Here is a 24,057-nt window from a genome sequence, read left to right as displayed (position 1 = left end):
TCACTCTGAATGTCTCTCGCCCCTCTGCAGCTCTACTCGCCCTCGGAGCCCCCCCTGATCCGGGTCTCCAGAGGTCCGGTCTTCTCTGACATCACTTCCTGTTTCCGACACTTCACGCACACGGTCCGACTCTTCCACGTGGACGGTAACGAGATCACATGATGCCAAACAAATATTCACTTTCACAGATCACGCAGGCCGCGTCACGGAGCCGTCTGATTGGTGGAGAGAAGAAAACAAACGATGACAACTTTTAATATTTGCGTTAATAAAGTGTAATTATGATATTGTCCCTAAAGAGACGCCGTAAGTCTCAGCGAGGCCGGACGCAGCGACTTTAAACTGAGTTTATATTTTTAATGGTTCCAGTTTAGCTTCTATATTAAAACCATCAGCTGCTGTTTAATTAAGTTTAATGATAATTGTTGGTTATTTCACAGATTATTATTAACCTGTTACATCATTACCACCCAATTATATTAATATTTTATTTTATTTTTAGATGTAATATTACAAAATTAAGAATATACATCAATACACAATAATCTTATAATCGTTTCATGTTATTGATCGTATAGTGATTTGTCTCTCTGCCCCAGGGCATGCTGGGAGATCCCTGGAGATTTCCAACATGGTGGACATCAGGTCAGAGGGCAACCGTGAACTCGTCATGCGGCTCGTCAGTGACGTTGCCAACGGCAACCGTTTCTACACCGACCTCAACAGCTTCCAGGTTTTCACAGTTTATTCTGCTGCTTTATCTTCGTCACACTGACCAATCAGATCAGTGTTTATTGATAGGTTATTGATGATTATTGATCCAGATGCAGCAGCGGCGGACTCTGGCGAAGCTCCCCCTGCAGGCCAACTTCTACCCGATGACCTCGGCGGCGTTCGTGCAGGACGCGGCATCGCGTCTGACGCTGCTGGCGGCTCAGAGTCAGGCCGTCGCAGCGCTGCGGCCAGGTGAGCATGCTCACAGCTACCTACAGTTATTGATTATCAATCCATTTATAATAATAATTGATTGATTATGACTGGGACCCTGCAGGAGAGCTGGAGGTGGTGTTGGACCGCCGGCTGCAGCAGGACGACAACCGTGGCCTCGGACAGGGCGTCACCGACAACAAGCTGACGGCGAGTCTCTACCACCTGCTGCTGGAGGACCGGAGGGGCGGGGCCCAGGTGAGGGGCGGGGCCCAACATTACAGCATGCTGCTCTACAACATATTAATATGTCTAACATTACAACATATAACAGGAGGAGCAGCAGCTGAGATTGTGACTTAAATGAGAATAACTGGTTCTTCGGTGAGTCTGAGCTGAAGTTGTTGCTTAGATAAAGATGTCTAATCTAATCTAATCTAATCTAATCTAATCTAATCTAATCTAAGCTAATCTAATCTAATCTAATCTAATAAAACCTCACAGTCTCTAGGTTCTCTGACTCTCAGGCCCGGCGGGGGATGAACTCAGATTACGATACACCGGCAGATTCTCTGTTCATTCATTTCTTTGTATTTTTTTTTCTGACAGGAAGTGGGAGGAGCCTCAGTTGAACACCTGTCCCTGCTCGCCCACCTGACCTCGCTCTCCCTCTGCCACCCACCAATCACCATGGTCACCCCTGGCAACAGCCAACTGCCAAAGCTCCACCCCTTCCGGCCGCTCCGCTCATCGCTGCCGTGTGACGTCCACCTGCTGAACCTGAGGACACTGGAGGACCCGCAGGTATATATCATATTGTATCATAACATATCGTATCGTATCATATTGTATCGTAACATATCGTATCGTATCGTATCATATCGTACCGTACCGTAACGTATCGTATCGTATCATATTGTATCGTAACATATCGTATCGTATCATATTGTACCGTACTGTATCATATCGTACCGTACCGTAACGTATAGTAACATACTGTACTGTACCGTTACGTATCATATCGTACCGTATCATATCATATTGTACCGTACTGTATCATAACGTACCGTATCGTAACGTACCATATCGTAACGTACCGTATCGTAACGTACCGTACCGTATCATAACGTACTGTATCGTAACGTACCGTATCGTAACGTACCGTATCGTAACGTACCGTACCGTACCGTACCGTATCATAACGTACCATATCATAACGTACCGTATCGTAACGTACCGTACCGTAACGTACCGTACCGTATCATAACGTACCGTATCGTAACGTACCGTATCGTAACGTACCGTACCGTATCATAACGTACCATATCATAACGTACCGTATCGTAACGTACCGTACCGTAACGTACCGTACCGTATCATAACGTACCGTATCGTAACGTACCGTACCGTATCATAACGTACCGTATCGTAACGTACCGTACCATATCATAACGTACCGTATCATAATGTACCGTAACGTAACGTACCGTATCATAACGTACCGTATCGTAACGTACCGTATCGTAACGTACCGTACCGTATCATAACGTACCGTATCGTAACGTACCGTATCATAACGTACCGTATCATAACGTACCGTATCGTAACGTACCATAACGTATCATAACGTACCATATCGTAACGTACCGTATCGTAACGTACCGTATCGTAACGTACCGTACCGTATCATAACGTACCGTATCGTAACGTACCGTACCGTATCATAACGTACTGTATCGTAACATACCGTACCGTACCGTATCGTATCGTAACGTACCGTATTGTAACGTACCGTATTGTAACGTACCGTATTGTAACGTATCGTATCGTATCGTATCGTAACGTATCGTATCGTATCGTAACGTATCGTATCGTATCGTATCGTAACGTATCGTATCGTATCGTATCGTATTGTATTATACCACATATATATGTTCACCACAACGTCCATCAACAGATAATTAATCAACTGTAAAGCATTAACGTCTAATGCAGAAGCTTCATTCATGATGTGTAAAACTCAGCCATCAATGAAGGTCAAAGGTCATCATAAACATGACATCAGTGTGAATCAAACCTCCGTCGAAGACGCTGCTGACTGATGTTTTAAATTAATCTGAAGAAAATGTGTTATAAATACTGAAATGCAAATAATAAAAAAATCAGGTTAAATATTGTTGTTAAATTCTGTAGAAGCAGCTTTTAAAAAGGGAATTTGTAAATTATTGATCAAATATTAAGAAAAATATTCTCGTTCAAATAACTGAATTTGACAAATGACTGAGTTGTAAACAAGACAAACAACAACAACAAAATTATAATTAAAATAAGAACAAAGAGAATCAAGTTCTGACTGATAAATTAATTAATTATCCTTATTATAAACAAAATAAGATAAAAGCAAACAAAACGTACATCTATAAAAAACGTCTATCAGAGTTCAGCAGTAATAATAATAATAATAATAATAATAATAATAAATCTATAATAATCAATAGTCTGGTTGAGATGACTCGCTGTGACGTCATGCACATGTAACAACAATGACCTCACCACATCGAGGCGACTGCAGGACCCAGGGCATGATGGGAAACAGCTGATTGGCTCAGATGTTTGATGTTGATGTTTCATCTTCATCTAATTATTACAAACAGCATGGATATGAACATTACGTCATCATTTCATTATTGTTATGAATAAAATAACATGAAGTCTGTTTCTGTTCTTCATCTCACATGTTGGTTTGACTTTTATACAATATTTCAGTATATTTGTAAACAAAAACATTCACACACATAAACAAACAGTTTCCTTTATAAACAAACATTGATTTAAAGTAAATAAAGGTTTGTGTCTGAGAGGCAGGAAGCTAAACGCTACAAAGACTCAGACGAGATAAAGTGATCAGTGTGAATCATTTAATAATCTGATATTAGTTATTGATGATGATGATGAGGCTGAGTGATCGATCAGTGACAGGAAACGATTGATCTGACATTTTATTAAACGGGGATCATTTGTTTGTTTGTTTGTGTTAAACAGGAAGCAGAAAGTCCGTCACAGGAAGTGGCTCTCCTGCTCCACAGGAAGGGCTTCGACTGTAGCTCTGCCCCCGAGCCGCCGCCGCCGTGCACGTGGAGCGCGCACGAGGAGGTGGAGTCACACACACACACTTATAATCACACACATACTGATCATATCCAGAGTCATTGATCAACAGCTTATTGATCCTTAATGAAGCTTGCAGAGTTTATTCTTAAGGTTTTACACTATTTGTTACTGAAAAAAGACATTCACAATCACCCTGTTATTATTATTATTATTATTATTATTATTATTATTACTGTTACTATTACTACTATTACTATTATTACTATTATTATTATTACCATTACAACTATTACTATTATTACTATTACTATTACTATGATTACTATTACTACTATTACTATTATTACTATTACTACTAATACTATTATTACTATTACTATTATTACTATTACTACTATTACTATATTACTATGACTACTATTACTACTATTACTACTATTACTATTACTATTACTACTACTATTACTTTTATTACTATTTTTACTATTACTACTATTATTACTATTACTACTATTACTACTACTACTATTACTACTATTACTATTACTATTACTATTATTACTATTACTATTACTACTATTACTACTATTACTATTACTATTATTACTATTGCTACTATTACTATTACTACTATCACTATTTTTACTATTACTACTATTACTATTATTACTATTACTATTATTATTACTATTATTACTATTACTACTATTACTATTGCTACTATTATTATTACTATTATTACTATTATTACTATTACTACTACTATTATTACTATTACCATTACTACTATAACTACTACTATTATTACTGTTACTACTATTACTATTATTATTATTATTATTACTATTACTATTACTAATACTATTACTACTATTACTATTATTACTATTATTACAATTACTATTATTATTATTGCTATTACTATTACTATTACTACTATTACTACTATTATTACTATTATTATTATTATTGCTATTATTACTATAATTACTATTACTAATACTATTATTACTATTACCATTACTACTATAACTATTACTATTATTACTGTTACTACTATTACTATTATTATTATTATTATTACTATTACTATTACTATTACTAATACTATTACTACTATTACTACTATTACTATTATTACAATTACTATTATTATTATTACTATTATTATTATTATTACTATTACTACTATTACTATTACTATTACTACTACTACTATTATTACTCTTACTATTATTACTACTATTACTATTATTATTACTATTATTATTATTGCTATTACTATTACTACTATTACCATTGCTATTACTATTACTATTACTACTATTACTACTATTACTATAACTATTACTATTACTATTATTACAATTACTATTATCATTACTATTATTATTATTGCTATTACTATTACTATTACTATTACTACTACTACTATTATTACTCTTACTATTATTACTACTATTACTATTATTATTACTATTATTATTATTGCTATTACTATTACTACTATTACCATTGCTATTACTATTACTATTACTACTATTACTACTATTACTATAACTATTACTATTACTATTATTACAATTACTATTATCATTACTATTATTATTATTGCTATTACTATTACTATTATTATTATTACTGTTATTACTACTACTATTATTACTATTATTACTATTACTATTGCTATTACTACTATTACTATTACTTCTATTAGTATTACTACTATTATTACAATTACTGTTGTTGTTGTTATTGTTGTCCTGTTTACATAAAACAGGAGAACATAACAGCTGTCATGATCTTTGTCAAAAGAGTCAAACTGAACTCAGAACTGAACCTGAAGGTGTTTAGGGGTCAAAGGTTACATGTAAACCTTCGTCCATGTATTTGACTGCTTTAATGTTTCTCTGTCTGCAGGTGAACCTGGACGATCTTTTCTCTCCTCTTCCACTGCGTTCGGTCCGTCGGTCGGGTCTCACTCTGCTGCGTGACGATGATGAGCCGGAGTCCGCCCGGCAACAGCAGCCGCCACGCATCACTCGTCTGCGGCCAATGGAAATCAGCGCTTTCCGTGTGGAGATCGACTGAAGAACGAGAGAAAAGAAGCGACGTTTGAATCCAAAGATGTTTTTAGATCTCAGAATGTACAGAAACAAACAACTCAATGAAAGAGTTAAAGGTGATGACGCATTTCAAATGAAAATGAAGTAAAATGAGAATCAAACTTCACGTTATCAGTAAAAACCAGATGAAAATAATCACCATGGAGACGATGTTAATCCTGGAAAACAAATAAAAAGGGAAGATTATAAAACCACTAAGAGAAGAACAGACTGAATACACGAAGAAAAAAATATTATCAAATAAATCCAGTCAGCAAGGTCAAAGGTCAAAAAACTGATGATATTCACATTTTTCTCTTCCAATGAGAGGAGCTGAAAGCAGGGTCAAAGGTCAACGATAGAAATGTTATAAAAAAATGAAGAAAAATAAGAGAAAAAACACTGAAATTGAACTCGTTTGTGTTCCAACACGCACCTGCAGCAACAGGTGACGTTTCTACGGCAACAAAAAGGGACCAAATGAGTCGTTTGCTTTGTGTTCAATGAACGTTTTTAATGAATGTGTGTGTGTGTGTGTGTGTGTGTGTGTGTGTGTGTGTGTGTATGTGTGTGAGAGTGTGTTTCCATGGTGACAATCAGTTTGTGAAATCCTGTTACTGCTGTTATTTAATGTAATTGTTTTGTTTTATTAAAGAATGTGGAATTGTGGGAATTGTAGGACCAGTCAAAGTGTGATTGACTTCATGTTATTGATCAGTTGATTGATGTTTGATGGATGTTTTTTGTGTGTAAACATTGTTCAGGAATGTTTCTAAAATGCACATATTTACCTGTTGAAATGTCATTTTCTGTATTTGCTGTGAAAGGGGAAAGTTAAGGGACATTTTGGGAAACTTTTAAATCTTTTGGGTATTTTTTTAATTTAGAAATTCTTTATATTTTCTTTATTGCTGAAAAATATATGAAGTATTTAAAACAAAGGAATTTTTATAAATACAAACATATTGTTGCTTTTCTTGTTTATTTTGGGGCCGTTTTGGGTTTTAAGACAGATCAAAGTTTAATTTTCCTTGACAGCGGTTTGGAAAAGCAGTTAATATTTCTGAGCTTCTGTACGACTGTTGGACAGATTCAGTTTTGTCTTGTTGACTCAAATATTTGAATTCCTTTGATTATTTCCTGGGCAGAGAGAAAGTTCAGCTGCTTCAGACCAATAAAGTCTGAGTCTCCAGATGTGTTTAAAGTTTGAATTTCATGTTTCACACTTACTAAACGTTTTCTCTTCACTTTAATAACCAGGCCGTAACATATTACACATTATTACATAATAATCATAATATTCCTCCACAACAACGTGGAGCTGCAAGTATCACAACATAAACTGCAGAGATGCAGGACTCCGAGTCTTTATTACAGCAGGAAACACGTTTCTTCAACCTGCAGCAGCTGTTTCATCACAAACCAGCAGCTTACAAGTTATTCAATTATACATTATGATTCATGTGGAGTCGTGTTTCTGTCCAGCTGGACGCTTCACTACGACTGCTGAGAGGCGGGAAAGATTCCCATGTTTACAACTCGCCAGCGTTCATGTCACACAACAAATCAAGACGGCTGCACGATTACAAAGTTGGTGGAATGAGGCTCAAAAATACTGTTGACAATAATCCACCATATCCAGTAAATATCAGAGCTTTCAGCTTTTCCACTTCATAATTACCACTTGAATGTTGACCTGAATTCTATTTACAAGTCAGAATCTCATAATTAGCATCATTCCAATATGATATGAACGCAGCATAAAAGCAGCCACACTCCAGCTGCTGAGCCTCAGCCTTCACCATTAGAGGTGTTCATTTAACCAGCCAATAGGAGGCCTGTTGTTCTGACCATCATTTGTCATGTGATCTCTAAATAAGTGAAGGAATCAGGTAACACAGTTACTATGAAACTACTAGAAGAACTACAACTAAACATTGTGAAGATCCCATTCCCATTATCCCATTACAGTTCAAGCCTTTCTAATACACTAACAACAGAAAACAACAACAACTGGACTCAGTTTATCATTTGATTCATTTTACAAACAAACTGTCAATCATGTGGAAACCATGTTTACATTTACAAGCAGTGAGAGATCACGTTGGTACTAAATACCATCAGCTGTGTGTGATCCTGTACAGACTGAACTATCTGGTCAGCAGTGAGAAAGTTTCTCTAACAGGAGGAGACTCTTCCTCCTACAGACCACACAGAGACACTGAGGAACCAGGGCAATAGACCCCAAACCCAGCACACAGAGGCTGAGTGAATGTGGTGTTGAAGGTGTGGAGGTGGATCAGTGTGTCAGAGGAGACTCTGTAGAAGGACAGAGTGCCAGCAGGACAGTCCACATACACTGCTACTCTGTTAGAGACAGAGGAGGAGGAGGAGGAGATGGATATTACTCTGTTATTGTGACAGGCAGAGCAACGACCAGCAGAACAGGTCAGACTCCAGGACTGATCATTCTCTCCAAACCCACAGTCTTCACTGTTTCCTTTCCTGCTGATTCCTCTGTAAGTCACTGATATAGAAATGTCTCCTCTCCACTCAACCTCCCAGTAACAGCGACCAGTCAGATCATTTCTACACAGCAGCTGTTCCCAGTCATCAAATCTGTCTGGATGATCAGGATATGACTGATCCTCACACACATATGTCACCTTCCTGTTGTTGTCAGACAGTTTAAGTTTTCTGTTTGTTGTGCTTGGATCCGGGGTGAGTTGACAGAAATCTGATGGAGTGAACGAGACACAATACAGCTGCAGTTATTGATCTATCATCTGTTTGATGATGACATCATCTTCATCCTCAGTAGGATGCGAATGAATGAAATGAAAAACACACTTACACTTCCTCAGACCTGGTGTCAACCATCGGACTCCAGCAGGCTGCAGCCTGAAAGGAGGAGGGGGGTCAGAGCAGCACGTTCTCTTTCAGCATGCAAACATGGACATGACATCACTCTAGAAAAAGCAGCTCTGATCCTCATCACACTGAGCTGCTTTGCTGTTGTTAGGCAACACAACCGTCCATCACATCACGTCACACGGCGACTATCGACAGCAGCTACATTCAGCCAATCAGAAACAGGCGTCTCAAAGTCAAATCATGTCAACAATGAGACTTTTTCTTGTCAGACTCAGCAGTTTGTATTGTGAACAGATGACAGGACTGTTTAAACTGATTCACACTAACATGAAAATGATAAACCGCCTGTTTCTGTTTGTCTTTCCTCAACAATTTTTGGACGACTGACAAGTTATTTCCTCTCACACAGGTGGAACATTCCTGCATGATGGTTACAGCTGACAATCAGCTGCAGTCTCAAGAGTTTGAGCTGATTTACTGTCCACCTGTCTGTCCTCACCTGAGAGTGTCCACCTGTCTGTCCTCACCTGAGAGTGTCCACCTGTCTGTCCTCATCTGAGAGTGTACACTTGTATGTCCATACCTGAGAGTGTCCAGTCTCCAGTGTGGATCCTTCAGTCCAGCAGACAGTAGCTTCTCTCCTGAGCCTCCTGGATGATTGTAGCTCAAGTCCAGCTCTCTCAGATGGGAGGGGTTGGAGCTCAGAGCTGAGGCCAGAGAAGCACAGCCTTCCTCTGTGATCAGACATCCTGACAGCCTGTAGACACACAAAACAACACTTCCAGTCACTACTTAACAATTCAAATGGTGAATGGACTGTCTTCCAACCGCTCAAAGCAGTTTTACACTACAAATCACATTCACCCATTCAAACACATTCATACACTGAATGGGTACAGGGGCTACCATGCAAGGTCCCAACCTGCCCATTGGAGGAAATTGAGTCATTCATACACATTCACACACTGATGGCACAGCCATCAGGAGCAAATTGGGGTTAAGAATCTTGCCCAAGGACACATCGACACGCGGACTGGAGGAGCTGGGAATCAAACTGCTGATCTTCCGATTAGTGGACAAGCTGCTCTACCTCCTGAGCCACAGTCGCCGTCAAATGGCCAACAACTATAAGGCTCTTATTATGAAGTAGCTACAGCCTCCTGTAACCCTAGTAAACATGATGCTAGCAACTTCTAACTAGGGATGTGCAGAGAGCCCAGTATTTGTATTTGTATCTGTATTTGTTGGGACAGCAAAATTATTCAGTGTTTCCCCTATATTCATTCAGCAGCGGCGCACTGTCACTGCAAAATTATGAGCGCTGCTGCTAAAATTTCAGACGATCATTAATGATTTTCTCTTGCACACTGTGCAACACCCTACGTTATTGTGGATTTTTTAGTCATCCTCACTCTCTTCGTTCTTCAAAGGACATCTATGTGTTTTTGCAAGTGTAACATTGCTCCGTTAAGGAATAAGGCAGTGTGCGTGTGTGTATGTGTGTGTGAATGTGCGTGTGTAGTTGCACGAGTGCAGAGGGTGAGCGGCAGAAACATGATGTGAACGTGAGCGGAGCTCCCCCTGCCGCTCCAAAGCAGTCAACCTAGGGGACGCACTGTTATTCGTATTTGTATTCGAATAAAAGTGGAAAGAGGCTTAAAAATCCTGTTTTTGTTTTTATTACGCTTTTAATTTTAGAAAATTAAAGTGTTACAATAGGTGTTCATGAATAAACTAGTATGGGTTTTAACATGTTTTTTTCTTTCCTCCCAAAAACAAATAATAAATGAAATATCTGTATGAAAAAAAATATTTGTAAAAAACCCACTATTTGTGCTTTGCCAAATAATGTATTTGTATTTGGGCACACCCCTACTGCTAACTCTTCACTGTGTAAAAAACAGGTGTGAATAAAAGAATGGAAAAGATAGAAAAAGCCAAAGTGAGCTGATTAGATGAAGGGCTGCAGATGACAGACTCTGACTACAGTTTGTAAGAACATCAAACATCCAACACGTCACAGAGGTAAATGACTCTATCTCAGATGCTCACAGTCAAATACTGAACAGGAATCCCAACTAATGTGGTATATACGGTCTGAACGTTGTGGAAATAAAAGTAAAAACTTACAGTAAGGAAACATTTCTGACTCCTTCACTCAGTTTGAGTAACATCCAGAGTTTTAAGGTTGTTTGAAACAAAATAAGAATTAAATGGTGGTTAACCACAGCTGGGGTGAACTGTCATACACCATGGCGAGTAAAAATCACTATCATCCCAGCACAGATACTGCTCTGAAATTACAAGAAATTACAACTGTTATCAAAAACTGTTCACTGGATAACGGTATGTGTTTTACTTTGGGCCAGTTACCCAGTTCTCCATTCAGTTTTTGAATTTTAAAACTCCTCTCTGGTATTTCAGGTTCCAAAAGCAGACACAAAACACTAATGAAAATATGTTAAGAGAAAGTCATTCACAGGGTCTAAACACACAACTGGTCTGAAGATAATTTAAGTAGAGAAAATGTTCAGGTGTTTATCTACTCATGTAAATCATAGTTTAAATAGTGATCAGTAGAACAGATTGATGAATCCTGACCTGAGAGTTTTCAGTGTGCAGTGTGGACTCTCCAGTCCAGCAGACAGCAGCTCTAATTCCTGCAGGTTGTTATTACTTATGTCAAGCTCTCTCAGACTAGAGGACTGGGAGCTGAGAACTGAGGACAGAACTTCAAGACTTCTCTTTGAGAGGTTACAGTCAGTCAGTCTGGAAAGTGAAAAATGAACAACAAGACAAATAACATTTGTGTTAAAATAAGGCTAAACTTCGATGATATAACACTATCTTTGGTGTTCTGTTCTAAACCAGTCAGAGATGTGACAGTTAATTATAAATTAAACGGGATAAACAGTAATTTGGTAACATAAATAACATGGTATCAAAACATGATGAGCCTCTCTGTGTAAATCAAGGGTAATATCTCTGTGCTGGACCGTACATGAACCTAAAGTTGAGAAACATGTCAGATTTTCTACACTGTGAAATTTAAAATCCTGATGAAGAGGAGATTCTGAAATACTGACATGAGAGAAGCAGTTTAAACCGTACGGTGTTTATGGTTTAAAGAAGTATCTCAAACCAGTTGAGACAAACATGAGCTTACCTGAGAGTTTTCAGTGCACAGTGTGGACTCTCCAGTCCAGCAGACAGCAGCTTCAGTCCTAATTTCTGCAGGTTGTTGTTACTCATGTCAAGCTCTCTCAGACTAGAGGACTGGGAGCTGAGAACTGAGGACAGAGCTGCACTGCTTCTCTCTGAGAGGTTACAGCCATTCAGTCTGTAGAATACATTTGGAAAAAATATTTAATAAATCATCATCAGAAAAAAATCTGTCTGAATATCTTTGCAATAAATGAATAAATCAATCAATAAATAACTATCTGTGTACTTACAGAGCTTTGTTGGAGGCTTTGACCACTGGCAGCAGCCTCAGAAAAGCCTCCTCTGAAGCAGAGTATTTCTTCAGGTCAAACATGTTCAACTCTTTTTCTGATGACAGTAAGATGAAGACCAGAGCTGACCACTGAGCAGGAGACAGTTTATCTGTGGAGAGACTCCCTGAACTCAGGGACCGCTGGATATCCTCCACCAGAGAATCATCATTCAGTTCATTCAGACAGTGGAACAGATTGATGCTTCTCTCTGCAGACACATCCTCACTGATCTTTTTCTTGATGTACTCAACTGTATCCTGATTGGTCCGTGAGCTATTTCCTTTCTGTGTCAGAAGACCTCGTAGGAGAGTCTGATTGGTCTGCAGTGAAAGACCCAAGAGAAAGCGGAGGAACAAGTCCAGGTGTCCATTTGGACTCTGTAAGGCCTCGTCTACAGCACTTTGGTAGAGATGTTTCTCTGCAGATTTGTCTTCTCTTGTTTCAGACTTCTGGGATATTGTTTGTTCCTCTGCCAGCAGATTGACTCCAGAGTTGATGAATGTCAGATGGACATGAAGAGCAGCCAGAAACTCCTGAACACTCAGATGGATGAAGCAGAACACCTTGTCCTGGTACAGCCCTCTCTCCTCTTTAAAGATCTGTGTGAACACTCCTGAGTACACTGAGGCTGCTCTGATATCGATGCCACACTGTGCCAGGTCTGATTCATAGAAGATCAGGTTGCCTTTCTGCAGCTGTTTAAAAGCTAGTTTTCCCAGAGACTCAATCATATTCCTGCTCTCTGCATTCCAGTGTGGATCTGTCTCAGCTCCTCCATCATACTTGACGTTCTTCAGTTTGGATTGAACCACCAGGAAGTGGATGTACATCTCCGTCAGGGTCTTGGGCAGCTCTCCTCCCTTTCTGCTTTTCAACACATCCTCCAGAACTGTAGCAGTGATCCAGCAGAAGACTGGCATGTGGCACATGATGTGGAGGCTTCCTGATGTCTTGATGTGGGAGATGATTGTGCTGGCCTGCACCTCATCTCTGAATCTCTTCCTGAAGTACTCCTCCTTCTTTGGGTCAGTGAAACCTCTGACCTCTGTCACCATGCCAACACACTCAGAAGGGATGTGATTGGCTGCTGCAGGTCGTGTGGTTATCCAGAGGCGAGCAGAGGGAAGCAGTTTCCCCCTGATGAGGTTTGTCAGCAGCACATCCACTGAGGTGGACTCTGTAACATCAGTCAGGATCTTATTGTTGTGGAAGTCCAGAGGAAGTCGACACTCATCCAGACCGTCAAAGATGAACACAACCTGGAACTCTTCAAACCTGCAGATTCCTGCTTCTTTGGTTTCAGTAAAGAAGTGATGAACAAGTTCCACCAAGCTGTACTTTTTCTCTTTCAGCACATTCAGCTCTCTGAAAGTGAATGGAAATGTGAACTGTATGTCCTGGTTGGCTTTGTCTTCAGCCCAGTCCAGAGTGAACTTCTGTGTTAAGACTGTTTTCCCAATGCCAGCCACTCCCTTTGTCATCACTGTTCTGATTGGTTCATCTATTCCAGGTGAGGCTTTAAAGATGTCTTCTTGTCTGATTGTTGTTTCTGGTCTGACTGGTTTCCTGGATGCTGTTTCAATCTGTCTGACTTCATGTTCATCATTGACCTCTGCAGTCCCTCCCTCTGTGATGTAGAGCTCTGTGTAGATCTGATTCAGAAGGGTTGGGTTTCCTGCTTTAGCAATCCCCTCAAACACACACTGGAACCTCTTCTTCAGGTTAGACTTGAGTTTACGTTGACACCTGCCAGCAGGAGTCCCTGAATGAACACACAAGAAATAAGATCAATGAATGAAGTATTAAGCAAATATTTCAGTGTTTCATTTCCCCAAAGACTTCAGAAGATCTTTAGTTAAGACCACCTTCAAACATTTCTCCATGGTGGGCTCCAGGGAGCTTGTTGATGCTATGAGCCAAATCAAATCATCCACATCTCCCCTTGAATCTCTTCCTGCAACCTTTTTAAATCTGTTTTTTGCCACCTAGCAGATGATATATTTACCATTGTTAACTGTTCGCTCCAGACTGAATGTTTCTTCATTCATTAAAGACCTCTGTTATTAGACCTATTACAACACAAAAATCTTGACCCTGCTATTTTAAGCAACTATTGACCCATTTTAAACATTAGTAACATAATCGAGAAGGTTGTTTATCTTCTGGCTTCCAGCATCTTTACAGCACTGAAATTATTATTAATGACTCTTATCACTGATGCAAAACATCTTTTTGTGCTGGTTAAGCTTGATCTGAGCTCCGCTTTCAATACTGTCGACCTCAACATTTTATTAAAAGACTCGAGAGCTAGGTTGGCCTGTCCGACACTCTACCACAATGGTTCAAATCTGTCACTGGACTGTCACAGTTTCTCTGGGTAAATTCAGCTCTAACAGATTTGACATGCTGTATGGAGTCCACTTGGCTCTGTCATCAGAAAACACAAGATCAGTTATCATAGTTATGCAGATGACCCAACTGTATATCTCACTGTCTCTGGATAACATTAACCTATTAGATTTACTGATCAACTGCTGGAAAGATATTGATCTCTGAATGTCAAAAAGCTTCCTGCAGCTGAACAGATACAAACATAAATCAGTGTTTGGTGTCAGAGCACAGAGGCAGCAGGTCCGCACCTACTTGGAGTCCAAGTCATTTACCATCACTGACCAAATCAACAACCTCAGAGTTATTATTGATGCTGATCTAAATCTTGACTCACACATTAGTAAAATCACCAAAACATCTTTCCAACATCTCAGAAATATCCTGAGAATCTGTAGTTTTATCTTTCAGGCAGATTCAGAGACTCTTGTCCATGTCTTTGTCACCAGCAGACTAGATTACTGTAACGTCTGTTTTACTGCTCGTCCTGCTGAATCCCTTCAACACCTCCAGTTTATCCAAAATGCAGCCGTCTGTATCTTGACTAGAACCAAAGAGCTGCTTCACTGGCTACCTGACCATTATAGAACTGGTCTATAAAGCACTAAATGGCCCCTGAATATATAAAGTATCTGACATGCTTCCATTTTATCAGCCAGGCAGAGCTCTCAGATAACCAGGACAGTCTTCTTCTTTCCCAGAGTTCATTCCATCAGGTGACAGATTATTTATTGCTGACGCTCCTGAAGTATGAAACAGTCTGCAGATGATTTGTGGTTTGTTTTGTTTAGCTTTTAACTAGACTGTATGTGTGTGAACGTGTGTGTGTGTAATGTCTGCCTGTATCTAACCTCATTTTTACTGTTTTACTGTTTTATCACTCTGTAAAACACTTCCAATTGTTCCTACAGTGATCTTTTGCTCTACAATTAAATTGACTGGACTAAAAGAATGAGTATATAAACATATTTCCCTCCATCTCCTGAGACGTCAGTAAGTGTCTCATTTATCCATCATGTTAAAGATTTAACATGATGGATAGAAATCCTCTTACTGCTCTGCAGACGGTCAGCCAGCTCCTCCTGCTTCATTCTCCTCAGGAAGTGCAGTGTGATCTTCAGAAATGCATCTCTGCTGCTCCTCCTCTGCTCTTCCTCCTTACTGTCCAACACCCCCCCATCCTCCCTCTGACTCTCTAAGCATTCTGGGTAATTTGGACTCAGAACCTTCTGCATCTTCTTCAGCTCGGTCTTCACAAAAGTGACGATGTTCTCCTCTAGCAGCTGGAACAGAATACTATATGAATGACACCATCAAACTGAAAACATGAAGCAAACATCAGATCCATGTTGGACAGACTGACAATCCACTGGTCTACAAAGTGCAGCCTGGAGATGATTGTGAACAGAATAGATGTAAAAGTAGTTGTTGTACATGTACAGACCATAAATATGGAGTCCAGGTGTGTTTGATGCTGCTGGGCAGACTGACCACTGGGAACCTCTGAGCTCTCCTGGTCCACTCTGTGGAGGAATCATGAAGAATGAGCTCACATTGGGCTCTATTTTCCTGAAACAGGGCGCAGATCCAGATCCAGATCTAGATCCAGATCCAGGTCTTAATTCCTGGCGTGTGGCGTGTGACCAAAACATATTTACAATTTCTCCGACCATCAGCACTGGCTCACTCTGAGCTCAGCCAGGCGTAACATGGAGGAGAGACTGAGTACATGAATAGTGGAGGAATGCAGTATATGCAGGTGGAGTCAGGTGGGCTTCAATAATGACCAATCACATGAGCTCCTCTCATCACCTTTAAACACAGCAGCAGGTGAAACGGTGAGAGAGGCTGAGTGACAGAGAAGAGTTCACCTCTGTGAAGCAGCTGAAGCTCCAAAATACACCTTCAGGACTCCTCAAATATTAATATACATCAGTCAAAACATGCTGACAGTGGTAGAATGAAAATAAAGCTGATGTGTTCTCATGTGCTGCAGCTGCTGGCAAACCGGTGCAAACAATTCATACTGAATAATTAATACATTTAAACTCCACAGTTCTTATCCTCATCTGCATATTTGAAAGTCCTCATATATGCTTTCAATATCTATAAATAAACATCCAACACTGGGTTTGGAAATTAGCTGGTTAGTGTTTGAAAAGTGCACAAGTTCTATCAGTTTGTCCAAATATATAAATGATGAATGAAGGTGTCCACGCTGTGTAAAGTAAGCAGGACTGTGTTTAAACCTGTTTTAAAATGTTTTCACCAACATGTTTTATTTGTTCACAGCATATAAGATGTTGATGTAGGTCTACTCTGTTTGTTTGGCTATTTTACACACTGATTATATGGACACACGTCCATACGCAGAAGTGATTACTGCTAATATTTACTTTACTGTAAGTGGTAAAACTGAAAGCTCACTGTAAAGATCCTCCTGGCATGACAGAAGAAATATTTTGATTCTCTAAACTGAGTTTGAACTTTTATTTAATAAAAATGTTTGGACAGATCTGATGGAGCTCAGGACGCATCCTGAGGACCGCCGCGGTACTTTAAATGATTTATTGTTAAACTCGGAATCTGTGAGCAACAGTTTTCCAGTCTTATGTTTAGAAAATGCAGAACATCAATCACCGTAGATCCTGATTGATCCTGTCGCCTAATCAGAAGATTTAAATAATGAATGAAGTTTCCTCTGCTGTGTCATCTGTGTGTAAACTGATGCACAGTTCATCTCTCCAATCAGCTGAAACATGAATCATTCCTGCTGCTGTGATGACTACAGCTGTTTAATGAACATGAAGAAGATCCAACATCCACAAGTTGTAGGAAACAGAATCCAACAGAACTTATTTCTGAACTCCGGGTCACCAGATTACACTCATGTGATGATATTATTGGTAAGAATCTTCATTACTAATTAAATTGTGTTTTGATACTCATGTCAATCTGCAGTAAATGAGAATTGTGAAGCAAACTGAACATACATGAAAGTTGTTTTGTGATCTTGGAGATGTCTGTGTGTTCCTCTGCCAACTGAAACCATCAACATTGTCCTGCGTCTGCGTGTGTGATAAGAGGCGGTCTGAGCAGGTTTGATCACAAACACCATTTCATACCAAAACACCAGAACTGCACTGCTCCTCCTACTCTGCATGAACAGCCTCAGCTGCTCCTCTCCTCCCACATCGGGGCAAATGTGCTCCTTTGGTGCCCAGAAATGACCAAACAGGCACAGACATTCAACTGTAATCAATCTGCATTAATGATCAACTGTTGTGTTAATATACCAATCATTTTAATTGAGTTGTTGTTGATGTCCATAAACCTGTTGCCCTGGTGCATGCTGGGAAGCTTTCCCACACACCTCCTGGATGCTACAGAATCTGAACCTCATTACGTCCTTCGTCTTTATTTTTCTGCTTTGCAGCTTTAGTCCATAAACAGTAACTCTACATTAAAGCTCCTTTCAGAGGGAGGTGTTGACCATATGTGGCAATCTGGGGGCTCGTCTGTATGTAAATTAGTCTGAACGAGTACGTTTGATCAGCTCACATGTTCTTGTTGGTTTGAACTGGATCACAGTGTGTTCAACAGTCACAACATACATTCAGACATGAATCACAGACGTTTGACTGACAGCTTACTTCTGACCAGCAGGACGTCGTCCTTTAAAGTAAATAATAAAACCCTTTGACTCGTCGCTCCTGAAGGACACACAGCTGGATGGAGGTCCAGGAGATTCTGGTCTCTGATGGATCCTGATCCAAAAACAGCAATGATACATTTATTAAAGGTCACATATTCAGTTACATTTCCTGTGATTAACATACTGCACAATTTATAGTTTTAATATTGATAACAACATACTTTTTATCAGATAAAGGATCTTGTTTGAAAGTAATGCTAGCATGCTTTGACCAGTCGCTCCTGAAGGACAAACAACTGGGTCCAGGTTCAGGTCCAGGTCCAGGTCCAGGTCCAGGTCCAGCAGAGTCTGGTCTGTGCTGCTTCTTTGTTCTTCAACACAACACACACAGAGCTTTGAGTGTGAATAATGATGGTGGAGAACAGTGATGGACAGTTAGAGATCCTCATCTCACCTCTGAGCTTTGGTCTGGCTGTCATGTTCCCCACACAGAGAGCTTTTAGAGGGAGGGACTCCCTCCTCTCTGTCCTCACACTGATCCATAGCAGAGAAACACCTTCACACAAACACAACAACACATTATTTCTCATCATTCCTTTCAGTCACATGACAAACACACACAGCTCTGACTAAAGTATCTCATCCCCTTCAATACTAAATACACTCATCTGACAGTTTCCATGTTGTTGACACTTTGAGCTGCAGTGACATATCTAACAAATCACTTTCACAATGCTCACAATGGGCCTCATGCAAGAAGCACTCCAACCAACAGATTTGTTCTTAAGTGACGAGTACGAGTGATTTGAGAGAATTTGTGGCTTCACCAATTTTCTGAGACTTCTTTCTGAGGTACGAATGAAATTGATGAGTTCAGAGCTGTCGTACGAGTCCTGAACAGACTTACGGTCTTTCTTCACAGTTTAAATATGACACAGAAACCAAGTAAAATAAAATATAAAGGTTTATATATTACAGAGGTTTAGGAAGAGAGAATGAAAACGATTTTGCAGGAAGCTTTTGGATGGTTTGAAGACTAGAGGGAAACACTTCATGTTGCTGTGTCTTTGGCTTTCTTTGGGGACCAGATCACTTTTCACTGTTATTTAACACACTTTGAAAAGTTCTTCAACATCTGAAATGTTCCTCTTTTTCTAAGTCTACTATATCCAGTCAGAGCATGCAGCGGCAGCTCGTCCAATAATCCAAAATCAATCATGTTACCTGGACAGATGCTGCTGAATTCACATCCACATCAGCTCACAGAGACTTTCTACCTTCATCTGTAGAGGAAACACAGAGAGAATTAAAGCTGCAAGCAGCGTTGAACGGGCCCTCGCGCCTCCGCGCACGTCAAGCTGTGGCGCAGTCGAAGGGCTTCTGTCACGGGCATGTAGATGTCTTCAGACCCGGGCTGTTTTCAGACAGTGCAAGAAGGAGATAAACATCACTTCCTTTGTCCACTACTTTGCCTGCTGTTGGGGCTGGTTTGCTGCTATTTTGTAGGGGGCGCTATTCAGCCAGTTTGCATCACTGATGGAATATTGTCATGTAGACGTGTTCGGGCCGGGACTCTTATCAAACATGTAAAGTTTGGTGCAGACTGGAGCATTTACAATAAAGTTGTAGCAACTTCCTCTGTCATGGTGAAACATCAAATCTCAACGGTGTGAGGATGAGAATTTTCTGCAGGGTGAGACATGTCTGTCTCGTTCACACCTGTGGCATCAAAATCATGCAAGTTTTGGGCCCATTCACTTGAATTTCAATTAGTAAATTGAAAACTTTTGATGAGTTTGTGTGTAAAACAAATTATTTTCCTAATTTTCATCAAGTCTATTTTTAGAAAAGTAAAGACTTTTAACCCACATGACCTGGTCAAAGTTTGATTGACATGTGTACTGTCAGGTGTGTAGAGACAATAAGTAACTGCAGCTGGACACAGAAAAATACTCATATATTTGAATGGAGAGTGTGAGTGAACCCACACCTTTTTGAACATTTACTGCTTCCACATAGTTTTAGATACAAACTTCATTTGAACTTTAAATGAGTCACGAGACTTTGACCTACAAATCTTGAATTTACATGTGTTTTCTATCTTTTATTGTTTTTGAGATATTAGAGTGTGAGTTTTAAAGTCTTTTCTTGCTCCTCCTGTGATTTTATAATGAGTGTGTATTGCGGAATGTTTCACAGCACTGAGGGAGTGACATCACCAGGAGCAGTTGGAGAGGAGGATTTTAGAGTAAAAATGAAATGAAAAATATGAAATATCCTCATAAATCCCATGACTTTGGCCAAATCTTACATTAAAAATCACATTTTTTGTAGGAAATTTTGTCACAAATCCATTGATACAGGTTTGAAAGTGGTCAGACTTATAGTTTAGATGTCAGAAGCCTCTGTTTGACACAAAGTTCATGCCTCCCCATTGCTTTACATTGTAAGGGTGATGTGACACTGCAACTTTCGGGGCTTATAAAATCCAAACCGTTTGAGTTATTACAAAGTTTTTAACAACTTTTTTTCAGCACAGTGTCATAAGTCATGTAACAAAGTTTGAAATTGATACCATTAACGCCCTCGGAGGAGATAACGTTTGTTTGGGCGCCAAAATTGAGGCAAAATCCTATATTGACAGGCTAATTGTGGACTTCCTGTTGTATTTAGGTCAGGTGTGGCAGCATATGATTTGTAGGTCTTGATGAGACAAATAATTGAGTTTTGGTTCAATCTCTCTACGACATTCCTATGGGCCGTGGCGGCCATTTTAGTTACATAGGTGGTGCTAGAGAGCACATTTTAGTGCTTTGGGGGTTAATTTTTACATTTTATCAAATTTTTCACCAGGCCTGATGTGCTTGCCAAATTTGGTGAGTTTTTGAGCATGTTTAGGGGGTCAAATTTAGGTCTGAAGTGGCAGAATAATAGAAAGAAAGAAACAAACAGAACAGATGCAAGAGGGTCTTCGCCCCTTTGGGGCTCAGGCCCTAATTAAAGCTGCAGGCAGCATTGAACGGTGCTCAGGCCCTAATAATAAAATGTAGAAAAGACAAATTAATCTGACTCTAAAAATATAAAGTTGAACTTCTTATAGAAAAGTTTAATCTATATATTGAACCCTGTTTCTCTTTGTTTCACATGAACAGAAAGTCTAAAAATTGTATGTCCATCATAACATACAAACTTTAAATGGTTCATATCTTCTTTAACTCATGTCAGACTTCTGGTGTTGACATCCCAAACAGCAGATTTTAATATTAATGTAACTTCATAACTTTCAGTGTATTCAATCATATATAATGCTGGACACAATGAATGATGGGTAATCTGAATCATGAAACTTTGATCTAGCTTTGACATGTCACCTGTGGAGGCCTGCTATTAGCTGGTTCAGAGCTTGAGACAGGGAATTATGGGTATTGTAGTGTTCATTTTCCAGCACCAAGTCGCTGCAATCACACTGAAGAATCACTACTTTATACAAACATCCTCCGTCCCGCTGACTACTGACGACTGTAACACTCAAGTTATAGTTTATAACATTTCTGACAGTTTCTATACAGACCAGCAGGGATGGAACAAGTACTAGGATATTTTACTCAAGTAAAAGTAAAATTAATGCAAAAATGTAGTTACATAAAAATAAAAAGTAGGTCAGTAGGTCAGGCTACAGAATAAAGTACATTAACATGTCAGCGTTTACATTTAGTACATGTATGATGGTTCACGTACAAGAGAACGATGACTGATGAGAGACCAACTTAAAGTTAAAGTGATCTCTCATCCTCAGATAAATCTGATAATAATGACATTTCCAGTTTTCTGATTATTTCTACATGTATCTGGAGGCTTTGATCTCTTCTGCACTGTTGGCTCTTTAAACAGCAGTGAACAAACTCAGAAGGACAGTTTTAATCAGTCAGTGCAGCTGTACAGTCGCCCACATAAAGCACAGTCACAATGGATGTTATATCATAAAAACAGACATTCTCATCATTCTCTGTTCTTTACTGTTTGACAAGTCACGACATCTTGTGTTTGACTGTAACCCGACTCTTTCCTACAGTCTGTATTCTCACATCATGAATGATGTTTCTTCTAAATTAACATATTGTAACTGTTTAAATTAATTAAAACCAAGAGAATAAGCTGCTCTCCTCAGTGTTTTCAGTGGAAAACAGACTCTGCAACAGTGATATGATACTGACAGTATCTCATCTCATCACTGAGTGTGTTTCCTCATTCCCCACAGTCAGCTGAGCCCTGCCCTCCTCAGTGGGGGGAAGTATACTGCACTTAAGTACAAATTTTAGGTACTTGTACTTCACTTTAGTTTTCCCATTTTATACCTTTTTATACTTCACTACATTTCAGAGGGAAGTATTTTACTTTTCACTGCACTATATTTATTTGACAGCTGCAGTTAGTTGTTACTTTGCAAATTGTATATTTACATATTTACATACAAACATTATCTTATAGAATATTTGTTATAAAGTGCCTAACAATAAATAGAATCAGCTCCACCTCCACCAACTCCAACAGTAAAATGCTCCTTACACATCAACGTATCAGTAATAATAACCCATTAATACAATGTACAATAATTTAACCTCACAGGAGGATTTTTCTGCATGAGTACGGCTCACACAGACGTCATCTTTACCCGACAACAACCAGAAAGCTTAGCTGACTACCAGCTGACTAACTCCTGCAACAATCACACACTGTCTATGAAGAGACTCAAAGACCAAGATAAATCAACCAGAGCTCCACTTACTGAACTTTTTCTCATGAACTTCATCAATGTGCAGGTCTCTGAGCAGGTCTGTGCAGGAAATGAGCTTCAGTTCAAGTTCAACTTTCCTATGAAGTGAAGTGATGCTGCTTCATGTGTGTGTGTGTGTGTGTGTGTGTGTGTGTGTGTGTGTGTGTGTGTGTGTGTGTGTGTGTGTGTGTGTGACAGCATGCAGTCTGACTGGTTGAACCAGTCTAAGCTGCAATGAGGATGAAGTGTTATTGTAACTTACCTCATCTCTACTTCACCTTTTACTTTTCTATTGTGTCTCTATTTTCTCTTTTACTGTGAAGCACTGATCTGCTCTGATCTACAAAGCTGCCAAATAAACTTCAATGAATGGTGAATGTTCCTCTGCTGGTCAGAGTCAAAAACTGTGTTTAGTGCAGAAAAACCAGCAGCCAGGAGTCAAAGTGCATTTTGTGTTGTGAAAAGTTCATCAAGTTTTCTGAAATTACAGGTTGTGAAAATGACATTTTATTGATGAAATGTTTGTCAAACAAATGAAGCTGATAGTTGTAATTATTGTGGATTGATCTTTTATTTCATAGCACATAATCCTTTTGATGTGAGAGAACATGCTCTGTTTATCTTTGATTCAAACCAACTTCACTGTATGAAGACAAGCAGCTCTGTTCTCTGTCACAAACTGTTTCATCCTGTAAAACTGAACCAAGTTTCTTTAAAGTTCATGTG

General features: G+C 39.3%; 2 protein-coding genes across 2 annotated transcripts in view; both read left to right on the top strand.

The window, feature by feature from the left end:
* Positions 1–6,384, top strand: part of man2a1 (mannosidase, alpha, class 2A, member 1) — a 19,657-nt gene extending 13,273 nt beyond the window's left edge. The window contains exons 18-24 of the mRNA XM_042394899.1: positions 31–145; positions 600–733; positions 825–966; positions 1,052–1,185; positions 1,537–1,731; positions 3,970–4,080; positions 5,959–6,384. Coding sequence (XP_042250833.1) covers positions 31–145; positions 600–733; positions 825–966; positions 1,052–1,185; positions 1,537–1,731; positions 3,970–4,080; positions 5,959–6,129 — 1,002 coding nt within the window. The 3' untranslated portion in view covers positions 6,130–6,384. The remainder of the gene's footprint in view (positions 1–30; positions 146–599; positions 734–824; positions 967–1,051; positions 1,186–1,536; positions 1,732–3,969; positions 4,081–5,958) is intronic.
* Positions 1–24,057, top strand: part of LOC121886186 (NACHT, LRR and PYD domains-containing protein 12-like) — a 281,314-nt gene that overhangs the window by 113,066 nt on the left and 144,191 nt on the right. The gene's annotated exons all lie outside the window — the stretch shown is intronic.

The sequence above is a fragment of the Thunnus maccoyii genome, chromosome 19 (genome assembly GCF_910596095.1).
Source record: "Thunnus maccoyii chromosome 19, fThuMac1.1, whole genome shotgun sequence".
NCBI classification, from domain to species: Eukaryota; Metazoa; Chordata; class Actinopteri; order Scombriformes; family Scombridae; genus Thunnus; species Thunnus maccoyii.
This window is presented reverse-complemented; position numbering and strand designations above follow the sequence as displayed.